At 44.4% G+C, this 17,224-nt stretch overlaps 1 protein-coding gene across 4 annotated transcripts in view; it reads left to right on the top strand.

Annotated features, from left to right (window-relative positions):
* Window positions 1-17,224, top strand: part of LOC140186273 (cAMP-regulated phosphoprotein 21-like) — a 379,019-nt gene that overhangs the window by 220,034 nt on the left and 141,761 nt on the right. For all 4 annotated transcript variants that reach the window (XM_072242365.1, XM_072243188.1, XM_072241563.1 and 1 more), the window contains exons 6-7: window positions 4,373-4,505; window positions 6,868-6,946. In XM_072242365.1, coding sequence (XP_072098466.1) covers window positions 4,373-4,505; window positions 6,868-6,946 — 212 coding nt within the window. The remainder of the gene's footprint in view (window positions 1-4,372; window positions 4,506-6,867; window positions 6,947-17,224) is intronic.

Here is a 17,224-nt window from a genome sequence, read left to right as displayed (position 1 = left end):
CCCTAACCCCTCTCTCCTGAAGGTCCAAGCCTTATTTCCAGATGCAAACTTTTCATTTGTCTGCTCTGAAGCTCCTGGAGAAAAGTAAGCATTGATGGTTTAATAACTGAACTGAGGCTTTATAAGACATTGGTTAGACCATATTTGAAGTATTGTGAGCAGTTCTGGGCCCTTTATCGATTTAAGGATGTGCTGGCATTGGAGAGGGTCCAGAGGATCTCATTGAAACCTATTGAAGATTGAAAGGTCTGGATAAGTGGATTTTGAGAGGATTTTTTTAATATATATATAGTGGGAGAGCCTTGAACCAGAGAGCACAGCCTCAGTATAGAATAGAAGGACATCCCTTTAGAACAGAGAAGAAGAGGAATTTATTTTGCCAAACTGTGGTAAATCAGTTAGTGTCTTCCACAGTGAAGACTGACACATAAGTCATCTGCCAATTCTTTGTCCCCCTTTACTACCACTCCAGCATCATTTTCCAGTGGTCCAATGTCCACTCTTGTCTCTCTTTTACTCTTTATATACTGTATCTGAAAGAACTTTTGGTATCCCCTTTTATATCATTGGTGAGCTTACCTTCATATTTCATCTTTTCTCTCCTTGTGGCTTCCTTGGGTGTGTTGGTTGTTAATGCAAGTGGCACACTTTACTATTAACACGAGGGTCTGCAGATGCTGGAAATCCAGAGCAGCACACAAAATGCTGGAGGAACTCAGCAGGTCAGGCACCATCAGTGGAAATGAATAAACAGTCCCGATGTTTCAGGCTGAGACTCTTCTTCAGGACTGGAAAGGAAGGGAAGGATGCCAGAATATAAAGGTAGGGGTTGGGGAAGGAGGACTAGGCTAGAAGATGATAGGCTAATGAGTGAGAAAAGGGCTGGAGAAGAAAGAATCTGATAGGAGAGGAGAGTGGACAGAAAGGGAAGGAGGAGGGGCACCAGGGCGAGATGATACGCAGGTGAGAAGAGGTAAGAGGCCAGAGTCAGGAATAGAGGAAAAGGGATCCTGACACTGATCCCTGTGAAACACCCCTGGACACAGAGCTCTAGTGAAACATCACTCCATTCCATTTTCCATCTTCCCCTTTCCCTCTTTGTCCATCCCCCACTCTGGATTCCCTCTTACCTCTTCTCTTCTCCTCACCTCACCTGCCCATCACCTCCCTCTGGTTCCCTTCCTCCTTCCCTTTCTCTCTCCTCTCCTCTCCTATTAGATTCATTCTTCTCCAGCCCCTTACCATTTATGTCTACTCTTCTCTTCTCACCAGCCCTATTCTTCTTCCCTCTTCTCTTCTCCTCACCTGCCTATCACTTCCCTCTGGGTCCCACCCGCTTCACTTTCTCCAGTGGTCCACTCTCCTCTCCTATCAGATTCCTTCTTCTTCAGCCCTTTTCCACCTATCACCTCCCAGTTTTTTACCTTTTGCCCCTCCCCCAGCCACCTGCCTTCACCTGCCAGCTTCCTCTTCCTCCACCATTTTATTCTTCCCCCTTTTGTTCCAGTCCTGATGAAGGGTCTCAGCCCAAAATATCACAGCAAATGGCCCCGGTGACCAACAGCAACATCCTGCAGACAGTTCACGAACCTACTAGATGCTCCTCTTCTTTTAATAACATTTCTTTTCACAAACCGTGATCGATTACAGCCTGTAATTTTCATTTTAAGGATGTATTCGAGTTGATTAAATAATCTGGCACTTTCTCCCATGGTCCACTCCCTTCTCGTATCAGCTTCCTTCTCCTCCAGCCCTTTTTCACCCATCACCTCCCAGTTTTTTATCTCTTCCCCCTTCACCAGCCACCTGGGGGATTTGTCAAGGTTGAGAACAGATTGTGCAAGAGCGGCCATCGATCCCTAATGGTCGAACGCAACCGTATGGTTGACTCCATCGCTGATTAAAGCATGAGCAAGGTTAAAACCAATGAAGACGAGAGCGGAAAGTGAACGGGTGTTCAGCGTCGTCTGCGTGTGTTTGACCAATCTCCCTCTCACTGCTGGGGGCGGAAGGTGCAGGAGTCATGGGTCCCATACGGCAAGGTTCGATCACTTCGTGGCTTGTGGCTGTGGACTCATTTTCCGGTGATTCTGTGGTTTGATGTTTAATGCCCTGAGTGCTCAACGTGCTCCACAGATGTGAACTCAAGTTTGAGGACTCTAGTTCATGTCCCATGTTTTTGTTAACTCTTTTTTTAACTATCTGCGCAATTTAATCGAAGCTCTTCAGCGCGGAACTGGCTCTGCGTGCTGTGCCCTGCTGAACCCACTGACTCGGTGGCTGTGGCACCCGGACCCTTTCAGAGACACTGCAGTTTGATGTTTAACGTTCCATGTGTTATTTGCTTGCTTTTTGCTGTTTGCCTGATCTGTTCTTTTTTTCGTGTGTTGGGTGTTTGATGGCTCTTGTGGGGGTTTTCTTTAAATGGGTTCCAGGATGTTTCTTTGTTTCATGGTTGCCTGTGGGAAGACGAATATTAGGGTTATATACAGTATACATACTTGGATAATAAATGTACTTTGAACTTTGAACCTTGAACTTTATTCATTTCCATAGATGCTGCCTGACCCGCTGATTTCCTCCAGGATTTTCTATGTGTTATTAGATTATTAGATTATGAGGACACTCAGTCCTCATTTATTGTCATTTAGAAATGCATGCATTTAAAAATGATACAATGTTCCTCCAGAGTGATATCACAAGAAACACAGGACAAACCAAGACTAAAACTGACAAAACCACATAATTATAACATATAGTTACAACAGTGCAAAGCAATACCGTAATTTGATAAAGAGCAGACCATGGACATGGTAAAAAAAAGTCTCAAAGTCCGGATAGCCTCATCATCTCACGCAGCCAGCAGAAGGGAGAAACTCTCCCTGCCATGAACCTCCAAGCGCCGCAAACTTGCCGATGCAGCACCATTGGAAGCACCCGACCACAGCGGACTCTGAGTCCGTCCAAAAACTTTGAGCCTCCAACCAGCCTTCCGACACCGAGCACCGAGCACCACCCTCTGCCGAGCGCTTCGACCCCGCCTCGGCTGCCGAGCAACAAGCAAAGCCGAGGACTTGGGGCCTTCCCCTCCCGAGTTTCTGGATCACACAGTAGCAGCGAAGCAGACATTTCAGAAGTTGCACCAGATGTTCCTCCGTGTTCTCATGTCTGTCTCCATCAAATCAGGATTGCGCACGGCACCCTACTTGACAAATAACAGACATCACCACGCTGCCGTCTTCTCCTCCCGCCAGGAGTTCATTGGACTTCCAGTATGTTTAGGGTTTATAATGTGCAGATGATGTCATCTAGTAGCAAAAACACTACAAAAATTAGAATGTATTGCGAATTATCTGGGATAATAAGTAGAATGACAGAAAAATGGAATGACAAAAAGAAGAATTCCTCAACCTTCAGTTTCTGCGACGGACAACCCATTTGTATGCAATTCGTTTGTATGTTCTTTGAGTCCGTAAGAATTGTGTTTGGAAATCCTTTGTAGTTTGTAAATCTTTAGTAATTCCAAAATCTTTTATAAATCAGAAATCCTCTGTGTGTAAAGAATTACTTGTCGAAATTTAAACATGTATCATTAAAAATAAACTGGTTTGTTAGCTGTTTAAACTAGTTTGTTAGCTGGAAGTATTTCCTCCTTGGTAGGGAGGGGGCACCCTCCACTCAAGCAGTGGGTATTGGCAGCAAGACCTCACTGCAGAGACTAGGCACAGAAGTAAGCTAGTCCTTGAGAGTAGGTGGATACAGTATAACCTTCCTATAGTGAGGCTACCGGAGTAACGTGTTCATTCAAGTTGAGTCGGATGTCCCCTTGATCCAGCGGTTCGCTAGTACGATAAATTAGACCCTTCACCTCACAGTCTACCTCGCACCTCATTATCTACCTACGCTGCACCTTCTCTGTCGCTGTTACAATTTATTCTGCGTTCTGTTGTTGTTCTAACTTGTACTACCTCAGAGCACTGTGGAATGATCTGATCTGCATGAACAGTATGCAAGACAAGCTTTTCATTGTATCTTAGTATGTAACAACAATAAACCAAGTCAAACTAGCTTAATATAAGCATTGAGAGAGCATACAGTCTGTACTGATTTCTCATTTCCATTGTCAAAGGAAAGACCTGAGCTTTAAAAGATGGGCTTTATTTCTTTGCATTATAAAGATTATTTATTATGCATTTTATAGGTTCTAAAGGTTTTTTAGTTTTATTCATACGTGAAAAGGTATGTAATAATGTGTAATTAAAATGAAGGTATGCCTATTCTTCTTTGGAAGGTAATTTCAGCCTAGAGAGTATCATTAGTGAAAGTAGCATTCACCAGTAATGAAACAATCCTGAATCTGCTTGCCCTGCAGGATTCTGTTCATCTACAGCTCAGCCGCACATCAAGCTTTCAAGATGAGGACAAAAATAACAAAGAAGAATTTGAAAAGGATAAAAACAAAGATAAAACCAGTGAAAAGCCTAAAATCAAAATGCTGTCTAAAGGTATGTTTATAAAATTAATCCCATTTTGAATTCAAGACCTTGAAATTCTACCTACTTGGCAGACTACAAGCACAAAAACTTAAAAAGGATGTCGTTATGGCGTTGGTTAAGTGACCTTTAAAAGCTGAAGAAACATTTCTATGCATTTTATTTATATCATGTCAAATTCACAAGAATTTTCACTTATTTTTCAGTGGTGCATGTCTGAAAATTGAATTATTTTCTGGAATGCAATTGTAGCCATTTCCCGGCCCATGTGTCACTCTGAATATTCGGTGATTAAAACATAGACTAAAAATTAGCTTTATTTGTCATTGGCACACTGAAACATCAGTGAATTGCATCGTTTGCGTCAATGACCAACACAGTCCAAGGATGTAGAAACATAGAAAACATACAGCACAATACAGGCCCTTCGGCCCACAAAGCTGTGCCGAACATGTCCTTTTCTTAGAACTGCCTAGGCTTACCCATAGCCCTCTAGTTTTCTATGCTCCATGTATCCATCCAGGAGTCTCTTAAAAGACCCTATCGTATCCGCCTTCACCATCGCCACTGGCAGCCCATTCCACACACTCACCACTCTCTGTGTAACAACTTACCCCTGACATGTCCTCTGTACCTTCTTCCAAGCACCTTAAAACTATGCCCTCTCGTGCTAGCCATTTCAGCCCTGGGGAAAAGCCTCTGACTATCCATACGATCAATGCTTCTCATTATCTTATACACCTCTATCAGGTCACCTCTCAACCTTTGTCACTCCAAGGAGAAAAGGCCGAGTTCACTCAACCTGTTCTCATAAGGCATGCTCCCCAATCCAGGCAACATCTTTGTAAATCTCCTCTGCACCCTTTCTATAGTTTCCATGTCCTTCCTGTAGTGAGGCGACCAGAATTGAGCAGAATACTCCAAGTGGGGTCTGACCAGGGTCCCATATAGCTACAACATTACCTCTCGGCTCTTAGAAACATAGAAAATCTACAGTACAATACAGGCCCTTCGGCCCACAAAGTTGTGCCAAACATGTCCCTACCTTAGAAATTACTAGGGTTACCCTTAGCCCTCTATTTTTCTAAGCTCCATGTACCTATCTAAAAGTCTCTTAAAAGACGCTATCGTATCCACCACCATCACCGTTGCTGGCAGCCCATTCCACGCACTCACCACTCTCTGTGTAAAAACACTTACCCCTGACATCTCCTCTGTACCTACTCCCAAGCACCTTAAACCTGTGCCCTCTTGTGGCAGCCATTTCAGCCCTGGGAAAAAGCCTCTGACTATCCACATGATCAATGCCTCTCATCATCTTATGCACTTCTATCAAATCACCTCTATCCTCTGTCGCTCCAAGGAGAAAAGGCCGAGTTCACTCAACCTATTTTCATAAGGCTTGCTCTCCAATCCAGGCAACATCCTTGCAAATCTCCTCTGCAGTTCACCAGAGTCCTCTATTCTGGCCAGTCTTGCAACTCCAGATGTAGTCCATCTATACATCTTCTAGGTGATGATCCTTCCTTTCCCAGGGATGAGGAACAAACAGTTGGCTTTTCAGGTGGAGACCCTTCATTTGGATTGGAAAGGCGGGTGGTAGAAGCCTGGGCAAGAAGGCGGAGGGAGGGGCAGGAGTACAATCTGACAGGTGATAGGTGAGCCAGGTGAGAGAGAAGGTAGGTGGGTGGGGGAAGGGGGGAATGAAGTAAGAAGCTGGGAGCTGATAGGTGGAAGAGTTAAAGGGCTGAAGAAGAAGGAAGGCGGTAGGAGATGGGGGGTGGACCAAGGGAGAAAGGGAAGGAGGAGGGGCACCAATGGGCAAGTGAGGAGAAGGGAAGGGGTGAGAGATAAAACAGAACAGGGAATGTAAAAAGAGAGAGAGGGGAGGAGGAGAAATTACCAGAAATTAGAGTAAGTTATGTTGATGCCATGAAAATGGGAAGCCAATTTGAAATGGGGAAATCACACTTTTGTGGTGGATGGAACGAGGTGCTCAATGAAGCGTACCCAAACTACACGGGTCTTCCTAAGCACTGGATACAGCTGATGACCTCATCAAGTGGAAGGGGAGGGAGGAGAAATTACTGGAAGTTAGAGGAATCGATGTTCATGCCATCAGTTTGGAGGCTATCGAGACAGAATATGAAGTGTTGCTCCTTCCCTGTCTGCTTTGTTCTTGAAGATCATGTTTTCCTTCTCTCACTAGATCAGTTGCTGTATCTAATTCTGTCTTCTGCTTTGCCCTTTTGAGATGAATGATGAAGATAGCCCACTCATTGGTTCATATCCAACCACTAATTATTTTATAAATCAAAGGCCCGCGGTACAGGTAAAAATCATGTCTTGTTGAACATCTGTTCTTATGTTGCAGATTGCAGTCAAGAGTATACAGACTCCACGGGGATAGATTTGCATGAATTTCTTATTAATACATTAAAGAACAATCCAAGGTAAGTAGCCTCCTTGTTTGAGTGATTAGATTCACTAAAAAATATTCTGCACTATATAATAGTTCCAAATATTAACTGCTTTTATCTCCATTATCAAACTATGTTTCAAATTAAAAGTATAGAAGGTGGAACCTATATTTAAATATAACATGAACTGGAATACAGAGAGTAATACTACCTCTCAAAACACATGGTTTTGACTCCGAATTAGAAGGTTTAAAATTCTGAAACTGAAATACAACCTTCCTCAAGGCATCAGTGCTTTGGTTTAACCCATCACAGTATGGGAATAAGTCTACCCTCAGCATATAGGTCAATCACTGAAAACAGACTTACAAGATTTATGTTTTTAGCCCGCATTGACAAAATCCCCAGGTACTGAGAACCTTGATCGGGAAAATTAATAAAAACAGTATTTATAATGTTGTATCTCAGCCAAAAATAACAAAATAGGTTCTGAATTTCAAACCTAATAAAGTGAAACCATAAATATTTGCCACCTTGTGATCATCCTCAAACTCATCGTTCACATCACCAACTGACCACCAGCAATCACAGAGACCTTCTCCCACCCTAATGGGATCACCGCCGTTCTCCTATCCTCCGTTCTTTATCCCATTGTTCACCTGCCCTTGTATCTGTGATTCCTGAGATCTCTTCGCCAAAATCCTCTGCTCTAACCTTTTGGGATATCTACTGTCACTGCTTATTACCTGCACACTGAAATCAAATCAAATTTAACTATTACTCAAACCTTACAAGGATACAGCTGAACGAGACAGCGTTCCTCTGGGGCCAAAGTGCAAAGCGCTAAAAATAGCAAGCAAACTTCAAAATAGCAAGTAACATAATTCAAAATAGTGAGCAAAGAAGCATATTCACTTGCAAAAAAAACACATATATATAAATAGTCCAAGACCCTGAGCGACAATGTCTGGCAATCAACGGTATAGTCTCTTGGCAGTGTACAGACACACCCATTCAGCCTGTCATTTCACCACTCAAATATGGAAGGCAGCACCGATGGTAGAAGCCAGAATCTAGCCAAGCGCAGATACTATATGGTAGCACTTCCGCATCTCTCACCTGGTCTGCAGCAGCAGCAGGCAAGCCCTCAGCTTGAGGCCTAGTCCTCGCTACAACTGAGACAACGCTGCTGCCTCACCACCAAACATGGGAAACAGGCCTGCAGCAATCAACGTCTAAAAGGGTCTTGCATTCGCATAAGAAATGTCCAAGACAGTCACTCACGGTTTCTCTGCATGTCGCCTTCATGCACCAACTCGGGTGCCTTTGAGTAGCAGGCAGCAACACAGCCTGCACCCAGATCAGCTCCTCCGAATACAGTCCAGCTCCTCCCGCGGCCTACTGGCCAGAATCTCCTCCCAGGGCCCGACGGTATGGCTCACCTCCTGCAGTCTGATAGTCTGACTCTCCTCCTGCAGCTCCCTGGCCAGCCTCCCCTTCATGATTAGCTGGCCAGCTCCTACAACAGCCCGGCCGGCTACTCTGAACAACAAGCAACCTACTTATGCGGTAGACATGCTGTACCCATAGTTATCGTAGTCCAGTGTAGTTTTACGATTAAAAAAGCACATTTAACAAGGAGAAAAGCGCCTTTGGTTGGCCCCCGAGAGGCTGCTGCATCTACATGTGCCGCCATACTGGAAGGTAAGACCAATTGGTAACATTGTTGATATTCATTTGCTTAATCAATCATACCAATCACGCTATAGTAATACCTTAGATCCTCCATTGGTTAGGGTCGACGATGGATGTCTACATGATACACAAGCCAGGACAGTACAATACGGAGAGCAAGCTATTTCCCAGGCAGCAGGCTTCCCCTCTCTATGTAGCTGAGGAATCCAAAGGGCAGCAGAGACCAATACAGTATGACACCAGTGACATTGCAGGAGATTCTATTCAACGTTGAACTCAACATAGGATGGCCTTAGGGACTCCAGCTCCAGATTTTTCCTCAGCGTTTGCTCCCAGAGCTTTCCCCATGGGTGGGTATAGCCACAAGGCAGTAGAGGCTTGAGATCAAAGTTTTCCGTCTCCTAGGTGAGCCCCATCTGCCCGAAGTCTCCTGTCAGTAGAAATAGTTCTGCTAGGCTTAGTAGCTATGCCACACATGAAGGCCAGGAGCTGGACTTGGTTGTCAGAGGCTATTTGAAACGCATGAAATTGGGAGCATTTAATAGGTAGTGTGAGTTTATCCCCACCACCACCCCAGCTATAATAACCTTAAAATAATTGCTATCACCCAAGAATAAGAACAGAAAATGCTGGAGATCTCAGTCTCTGTGTAGCGAGAAAGTGTTAATTTTTTCAGATGTAAACATTTAACTTTGGTTTTGATGACAGTTCATTGGCTTATAACATGAATTGTTTCTCTGCCTATATTGTCTAGCCCTCTGAATACTTCCCGGCATTTTCAGTTTTTTTTTTCAAACTAGAATGGTTTTCTCACCAAACCATTTTGCCTCCAGTCCTTTGCCCCTCTCCTACTTTTCAGCTGCATGCTACCCCTCAACTTCATCCCAACTTCATCTACCCCAACTACCCCTCAACTTCATCCCAAATGGAATGGGAACTTATCGCCACTACCACCTCCAGCTATAGCAAACTTATTGTATTACCATATAGCCAATAGAATCCACACAATAAAGGCCGGTAATATTTCAGAATTAGTAAAGTAACTAATTACTTAATAAGTAATAAAGACCAATATTAAGTATTACCATAAAATCCTTTGTATACCTTCTTATTTTGTCCTGGTATGCCAAATAGCTCCAGTCCCCTGCTGTGCAAAGGAAAGCTCCGCTCTACAAAGACTTCCTTTCAAATGCCTTTCTTGCCTGGATTGGCTGCACACTATCTATAAACAATCCTTGTCTGGCCATTATCTTAACCCTTGTCTTGTTGCAATTTCCACACCTACCAAACCTGCCAGGCAGCAAAATTTAACATTACTTTTCCCTGAGCAGAATCCAACATGTAACATGAAGTTGCTATCTAGTTGTCTGTCGTTCAAAATGGTGATTCATGATGGATTCAGAAACATCAATAGATGTGGTTGACTGGATGTGAATATCAGCCATTTTCCCCTTCTTCAATCTTCTTATGACTTGTTGGAAAACAAATCACAGTGTTTAAATCAGGATATATTATTCCATATCATTGGAGTTGGAGTTTTCCTTTAGGTGTCCCCTTCAAAAACAATATCCATTGACCTGACCTCAGTGGTGCAGTTAATGTTGTAAAGTCTTTTAGAAGTACATTGCAATCCCAGCATTGTATAGACAACGTTGGATCCTGATGTTTTCATGATTGGACGACCTTCGGAATGAATGGGGCCTAAAACCTATTGCTTCCAATTGTTTATTAAGCGTTAGAAGAATGGAAAAGGAAAGAGAGAAAGAGTGAAAAACTAAGAGCCTAGTGGCAAAGCGGGAAGAACAAAAGGGAGAGAGCCAACATAATCTGCTCCTTTTATACCAGATTGCTAATCCCATTGAATTTCCATAGGTAACAGTTGATCAATAAAGTAGCCCCTATTCAATTAATGCAAAACTACAAAGACAACTGTAACCACTAGAGAACACAATGAATAGTTACATATACAGTACCGTCCAAAAGTCTTTGGAACATATATATGTAGCGTAGGTATATATGTATTGCACTCTACTGCTGCCACAAAAAAACAACAAATTTCGTGATGATAAACCTGATTCTGATATAGGTCTCTTTCATGGACTGAGAGTCTGAAGGGGACAGGGAGAGGGGAATCATGGTTGGGGATAGGGGAAGGGAGCGGGGAGCACTAGAGAGACATTCTGTAATAATCAATATGATCAATAAACCAATTGTTTGGAATCAAACAACCTTGCCTCGGTGTGTCTGCACCCGTACCACCCCCTGCCCCGATACTCCCTCACTGCCACCTGTCCCACATGCCCCCCCACAGCACCCCATCCACCCCATTCCCGACATCATTTGCATCCCACCAGATTTACAAACTCACTCTCCACTTCATGTTGGCAAATACAGTACTGCGCAAAAGTCTTAGGCACCCTAGCTGTATGTGTGTGTGTGTGTGTGTGTGTGTGTGTGTGTGTGTGTGTGTATATCTCTAAGACTTGCACAGTATTCTATTTAAGATAATTATATAAAAATACAAACCAGTGCAAGAGAGTGAAACCACAAGAGAAATAACAATTATACAGTCCAATCCAACAACATGATCACACATGGACTTCTAAAGCATGTGCATGGTTGCACTTGATCCTATTTACAATATATTTCTGTGGTTGCTCATGTTTACTAAGCCACATATCACCTTGTTATTTATTTTTATGAGTGATATATTACAGCTTAGGCTCTCCGACCCTTCAAGCTACACCATCCCAGCAACCCAGAACGAACCTGATTAACCCTCACCTAACCATGGGACAATTTACAATGACCAATTAATGTTTGGACTGTGGGAGGAAAGCAGAGGACCCGGAGAAAACCCGCACATTCCATCGGGAGGACATGCAGAGACTCCTAACAGAACGGCACCTGAAAAACTCCAAACTCTGGAACACGCTGAGTTGCAGCAATGTCACGCTAACCGCTACGCCACCATGATGCCCATTTATTCCATCACCCCATGTCTTTACCATCTGATAAACTTGTTCACTGGGGCTATAATTGGTAATATGAACACTATTGGTCTCCCACCGGCATTTTAATGCATCGTTTATTAAATCATGTTGATGTTACCATGATAACTGATTCATTTCCCTTTGACATGTCTATCCCACCTCTCACATTTGCAACACGGTAGCATTGCAGTTAGACAACGCTATTACAGCTCAGGGCATCAGAGTTAGGAGTTCAATTCCACAGCTGTCTGTCAAGAGTTTGTACAATCTCCCTGTGACTGCACGGGTTTCCTCTGGGGGCTCTGGTTTCCTCCCACAGTCCAAAAACAGACTGGTTAGTAGGTTAGTTGGTCATTGTGCATTATCCTGTGATTAGTCTAGGATTAAAATAGGTGGGCTACTGGACAGCACAGCTCATTGGACTGGAAGGGCGTATTCTACGCTGTATCTCTAAGTAAATAATTAAATAAAACTCAGTACCATTCAATAAAAGCATGATGACTTTACCCTGGTCTGTTAGCATCCTGAACATTTTATCTATGTAGTCACAGTCAGAGTTCTTGCACGATTCAGCATAACCTGGTAATTTCACGTTTCACTGTTATTTCTTTTAAAACTTATGACTTACAGACCCAGCAAGATTTTAACCATGTTTTTTACAAATAATTTTTACCTCTTTTGGACACCAATCAGCAAATTCCGTCGTTGATATACTGAAGTATTAGCTCATTCTACACATTACACATTATTATATATTATACATTTCGTCCCCTACCATCAGGCAGGAGGGCCTGGCCCCAACATATCGATGCAGTTACAAAGGAGGCACAACAGCAACTATATTTCATTAGGAGTTTGAAGAGATTTGGTACAATATGTCACCAAAGGCTCTAGCAAAGTTCATATAGATGTAACCTAATTACATCACCGTCTGGTGTGGAGGAGCCACTATACAGGATTGGAAAAAACTGCAGAGTTGTAACCTTTTAATCTAATGTCTTACCCCTTCCTTTCCAGCCCTGATGAGGGGTCTCGGCCTAAAACATCGACTGTTTATTCATTTCCGTAGATGCTGCCTGACCTGCTGAATTCCTCCAGCATTTTGTGTGTGTTGTTCTGGATTTCCAGCATCTGCAGAATCTCTTGTATTTAGAATGTTGTAAACTCAGCCAGTTCCACCATGGGCACTAGCCTCCCAGCATCAAGGACATCTGTGAAAGGAGATGCCTCAAAAAGGTGCCATCCATGAGTCGGGACCCCCATCACCCAGCACATGCCCTCATCTCATTGCTACCATCAGGGAGGAGCTACAGAGGCTGAAGACACACACTCAATGCTTTAGGAACAATTTTTTCCCTACCGCCATCAGATTCCTGAACGGACAATGAACCCATGTACACGACTTCACTTTCTTGCTCTCCTTTTTGTATTATTTATTCAATTTAACATCTCATATATATTTCTTATTGTAATTTAAATTTTATTGCTATGTATTGCAATGTACTGCTGCCATAAAATAACAGATTTTATGTCATATTTCGGTGATATTAAACCTGATTCTGATACTGAGGTACCGTAGTATTAGGACAAGGACTGTTAGGATGGGAAGTAACTTCTTCCCCCAGGCCATAAAATGGAGGGAAACGTTAGATTGATCTTAGAGTAGATTAAAATGCTGGCACAACATTCTGGGTCCAAGGACCGGAACTGTGCTGTAATGTTTTATGTTCTATAATCAGAACATACATGTTTGTTTAGTGTATATATAGATGAACATTCTTCTTTTTTTGCCAGATACGCCTCTGGTGTTTAGGGCAGAAATTTTGGGTCCTCCATCTCTGGTGGCGTTCACAGCTTCCTTCATCGTGTCAGTAGATTCCTCTCAGTTTGCTGTTCTGGGTGGAGCCTCAGGAATACCATCACACACAGATGTAGAAGGATTCTTCTTTGGTGTTTCCGTAACAGTTTTGTTTGACCAGTCAGGGTTGTTAGTCCTGAACTGAACCCCTGAACCTGGAGGATCAGAGGACCACTCTTAGTTTGGCCTCTAACCTTTGACCTGTTTGGCATGGGTAACCCTACCAAGAGACAAAACATAAAGTACTGACTCCAAGCAACACACACACAAAATGCTGGAGGAACTCAGCAGGCCAGGCAGCATCTGTAGAAAAAAGTACAGTCAACGTCTCTTTCCAAACCCTTCAACTGACTCCAGGCAGCATAACTCTCTGGGTCATTGAGGCATGCAAGTCACAAAAAGGTTGTGATCCTCTTGGAGATTAAATATGAACATGAACGTATATTCTATATATACGAACATATACTGTATGTTCATGTAGCAAATATATGTTTTATGTACTTTTATCATTTAACTTTGATTCCATTAGGATTAGCTCTCAGAATCGGAATCAGAATGGATTTATAATTACCTCCATATATGACATGAAATCTGTTATTTTGCAGAAGCAGTAAAATGCAAAGTCATAAAATTACTAAAAATTACAAAATAAATAAATAGTACAAAATAAATAAATAGTGCAAAATAAAGGGAATAACGAGAGAGTGTTCATGTGTTCGTGAACCATTCAGAAATCTGATGGCGGAGGGGAAGAAGCTGTTCCTGAAACCGTGGATATGTGTCTTTAGGCTCCTGTACCTCCTCCCTGATGGTAGTAATGAGAAGAGGACATGTCCTGGATAGAGTCATAGAAAGGTACAGCACAGAAACAGGCCCTTTGGCCCATTTAGTCCATGCCTAACCATTTGAACTACCAACTGGCACTGTTGGCAGTTTAATTTAACATTCCTGCACTGGAATCATAGCCCTCCATACCCCTACCACCCATGTACGTATCCAAACTTCTCATAAACGTTGAAATCGAACGCACGTGCACCATTTGCACTGGCAGCTTATTCCACACTCTCACAACCCTCTGAGTGAAAAAGTTTTTATTCATGCAACACACATCAAAGTTGCTGGTGAACGCAGCAGGCCAGGCAGCATCTATAGGAAGAGGTGCAGTCGACGTTTCAGGCCGAGACCCTTCGTCAGGACTAACTGAAGGAACAGTGAGTAAGGGATTTGAAAGTTGGAGGGGGAGGGGGAGATCCAAAATGATAGGAGAAGACAGGAGGGGGAGGGATGGAGCCAAGAGCTGGACAGGTGATTGGCAAAAGGGGATACGAGAGGATCATGGGACAGGAGGTCCGGGAAGAAAGACAAGTGGGGGGGGACCCAGAGGATGGGCAAGAGGTATATTCAGAGGGACAGAGGGAGAAAAAGGAGAGTGAGAGGAAGAATGTGTGCATAAAAATAAGTAACAGATGGGGTACAAGGGGGAGGTGGGGCCTAGCGGAAGTTAGAGAAGTCGATATTCATGCCATCAGGTTGGAGGCTACCCAGACGGAATATAAGGTGTTGTTCCTCCAACCTGAGTGTAGCTTTATCTTTACAGTAGAGGAGGCCGTGGATAGATATATCAGAATGGGAATGGGATGTGGAATTAAAATGTGTGGCCACTGGGAGATCCTGCTTTCTCTGGCGGACAGAGCGTAGATGTTCAGCAAAGCGGTCTCCCAGTCTGCGTCGGGTCTCGCCAATATATAAAAGGCCACATCGGGAGCACCGGACGCAGTATATCACCCCAGTCGACTCACAGGTGAAGTGTTGCCTCACCTGGAAGGACTGTTTGGTGCCCTGAATGATGGTAAGGGAGGAAGTGTAAGGGCATGTGTAGCACTTGTTCCACTTGCACAATTAAGTGCTAGGAGGGAGATCAGTGGGGAGGGATGGGGGGGACGAATGGACAAGGGAGTTGTGTAGGGAGCGATCCCTGCGGAATGCAGAGAGAGGGGGCGAGGGAAAGATGTGCTTAGTGGTGGGATCCCGTTGGAGGTGGCGGAAATTACGGAGAATAATATGTTGGACCCGGAGGCTGGTGGGGTGGTAGGTGAGGACCAGGGGAACCCTATTCCTAGTGGGGTGGCGGAAGGATGGAGTGAGAGCAGATGTACGTGAAATGGGGGAGATGCGTTTAAGAGCAGAGTTGATAGTGGAGGAAGGGAACCCCCTTTCTTTAAAAAATGAAGACATCTCCCTCGTCCTAGAATGAAAAGCCTCATCCTGAGAGCAGATGCGGCGGAGACGGAGGAATTGCGAGAAGGGGATGGCGTTTTTGCAAGAGACAGGGTGAGAAGAGGAATAGTCCAGATAGCTGTGAGAGTCAGTAGGCTTATAGTAGACATCAGTGAATAAGCTGTCTCCAGAGACAGAGACAGAAAGATCTAGAAAGGGGAGGGAGGTGTCGGAAATGGACCAGGTAAACTTGAGGGCAGGGTGAAAGTTGGAGGCAAAGTTAATAAAGTCAACGAGTTCTGCATGCGTGCAGGAAGCAGTGCCAATGCAGTCGTCGATGTAGCGAAGGAAAAGTGGGGGACAGATACCAGAATAGGCACGGAACATAGATTGTTCCACAAACCCAACAAAAAGGCAGACATAGCTAGGACCCATACGGGTGCCCATAGCTACACCTTTAGTTTGGAGGAAGTGGGAGGAGCCAAAGGAGAAATTATTAAGAGTAAGGACTAATTCCGCTAGACGGAGCAGAGTGGTGGTAGAAGGGAACTGATTCGGCCTGGAATCCAAAAAGAAGCGTAGAGCCTTGAGACCTTCCTGATGGGGGATGGAAGTATATAAGGACTGGACATCCATGGTGAAAATAAAGCGGTGGGGGCCAGGGAACTTAAAATCATCGAAAAGTTTAAGAGCGTGAGAAGTGTCACGATCATAGGTCGGAAGGGATTGAACAAGGGGTGATAAAACAGTGTCGAGGTATGCAGAAATGAGTTCAGTGGGGCAGGAGCAAGCTGAGACAATAGGTCTGCCAGGACAGGCAGGTTTGTGGATCTTGGGTAGGAGGTAGAAACGGGAAGTGTGAGGTGTGGGAACTATAAGGTTGGTAGCAGTGGATGGGAGATCCCCTGAGCGGATAAGGTCGGTGATGGTGTGGGACACAATGGCCTGGTGCTCCTTACTGGGGTCACGATCGAGGGGTAAATAAGAGGAGGTATCCGCGAGTTGTCGCTGTGCCTCGGCAAGGTAGAGGTCAGTACGCCAGACTACAACAGCACCCCCCTTATCGGCAGGTTAGGATTAGTGCGGAGGGAGTGGAGAGCAGAGCGTTCGGAAGGAGTGAGATTGGAATGGGGACAAGGTGCGGTGAAGTCGAGACGGTTGATGTCCCATCGGCAATTAGCAATAAAGAGATCCAGAGCAGGCAGAAGACCAGAGCAGGGTGTCCATGAAGAAGAGAAGGGTTGAAGACGGGAGAAGGGGTCATCGGTGGGGGTGGAAGAATCCTTACCGAAGAAGTAGGCTCGGAGACGGAGACGGCGGAAGAAAAGTTCCGCATCGTGGCGAACACGGAACTCGCTGAGGTGTGGGCGAAGGGGGACAAAGGTGAGGCCCTTACTGAGGACCGAGCGTTCTGCCTCCGACAGTTGAAGGTCGGAGGGGATGGTAAAGACCCGGCACGGATAAGAGGGGGGAGGGGGGAGACTGGGGGTGTCAATGGAGAGGGGAGGGTTGGGGTGAGAGGAAGATGGAGCCTCCGAGGGCCCAGGA

Source organism: Mobula birostris, chromosome 1, assembly GCF_030028105.1.
Source record: "Mobula birostris isolate sMobBir1 chromosome 1, sMobBir1.hap1, whole genome shotgun sequence".
NCBI lineage: Eukaryota > Metazoa > Chordata > Chondrichthyes > Myliobatiformes > Myliobatidae > Mobula > Mobula birostris.
This window is presented reverse-complemented; position numbering and strand designations above follow the sequence as displayed.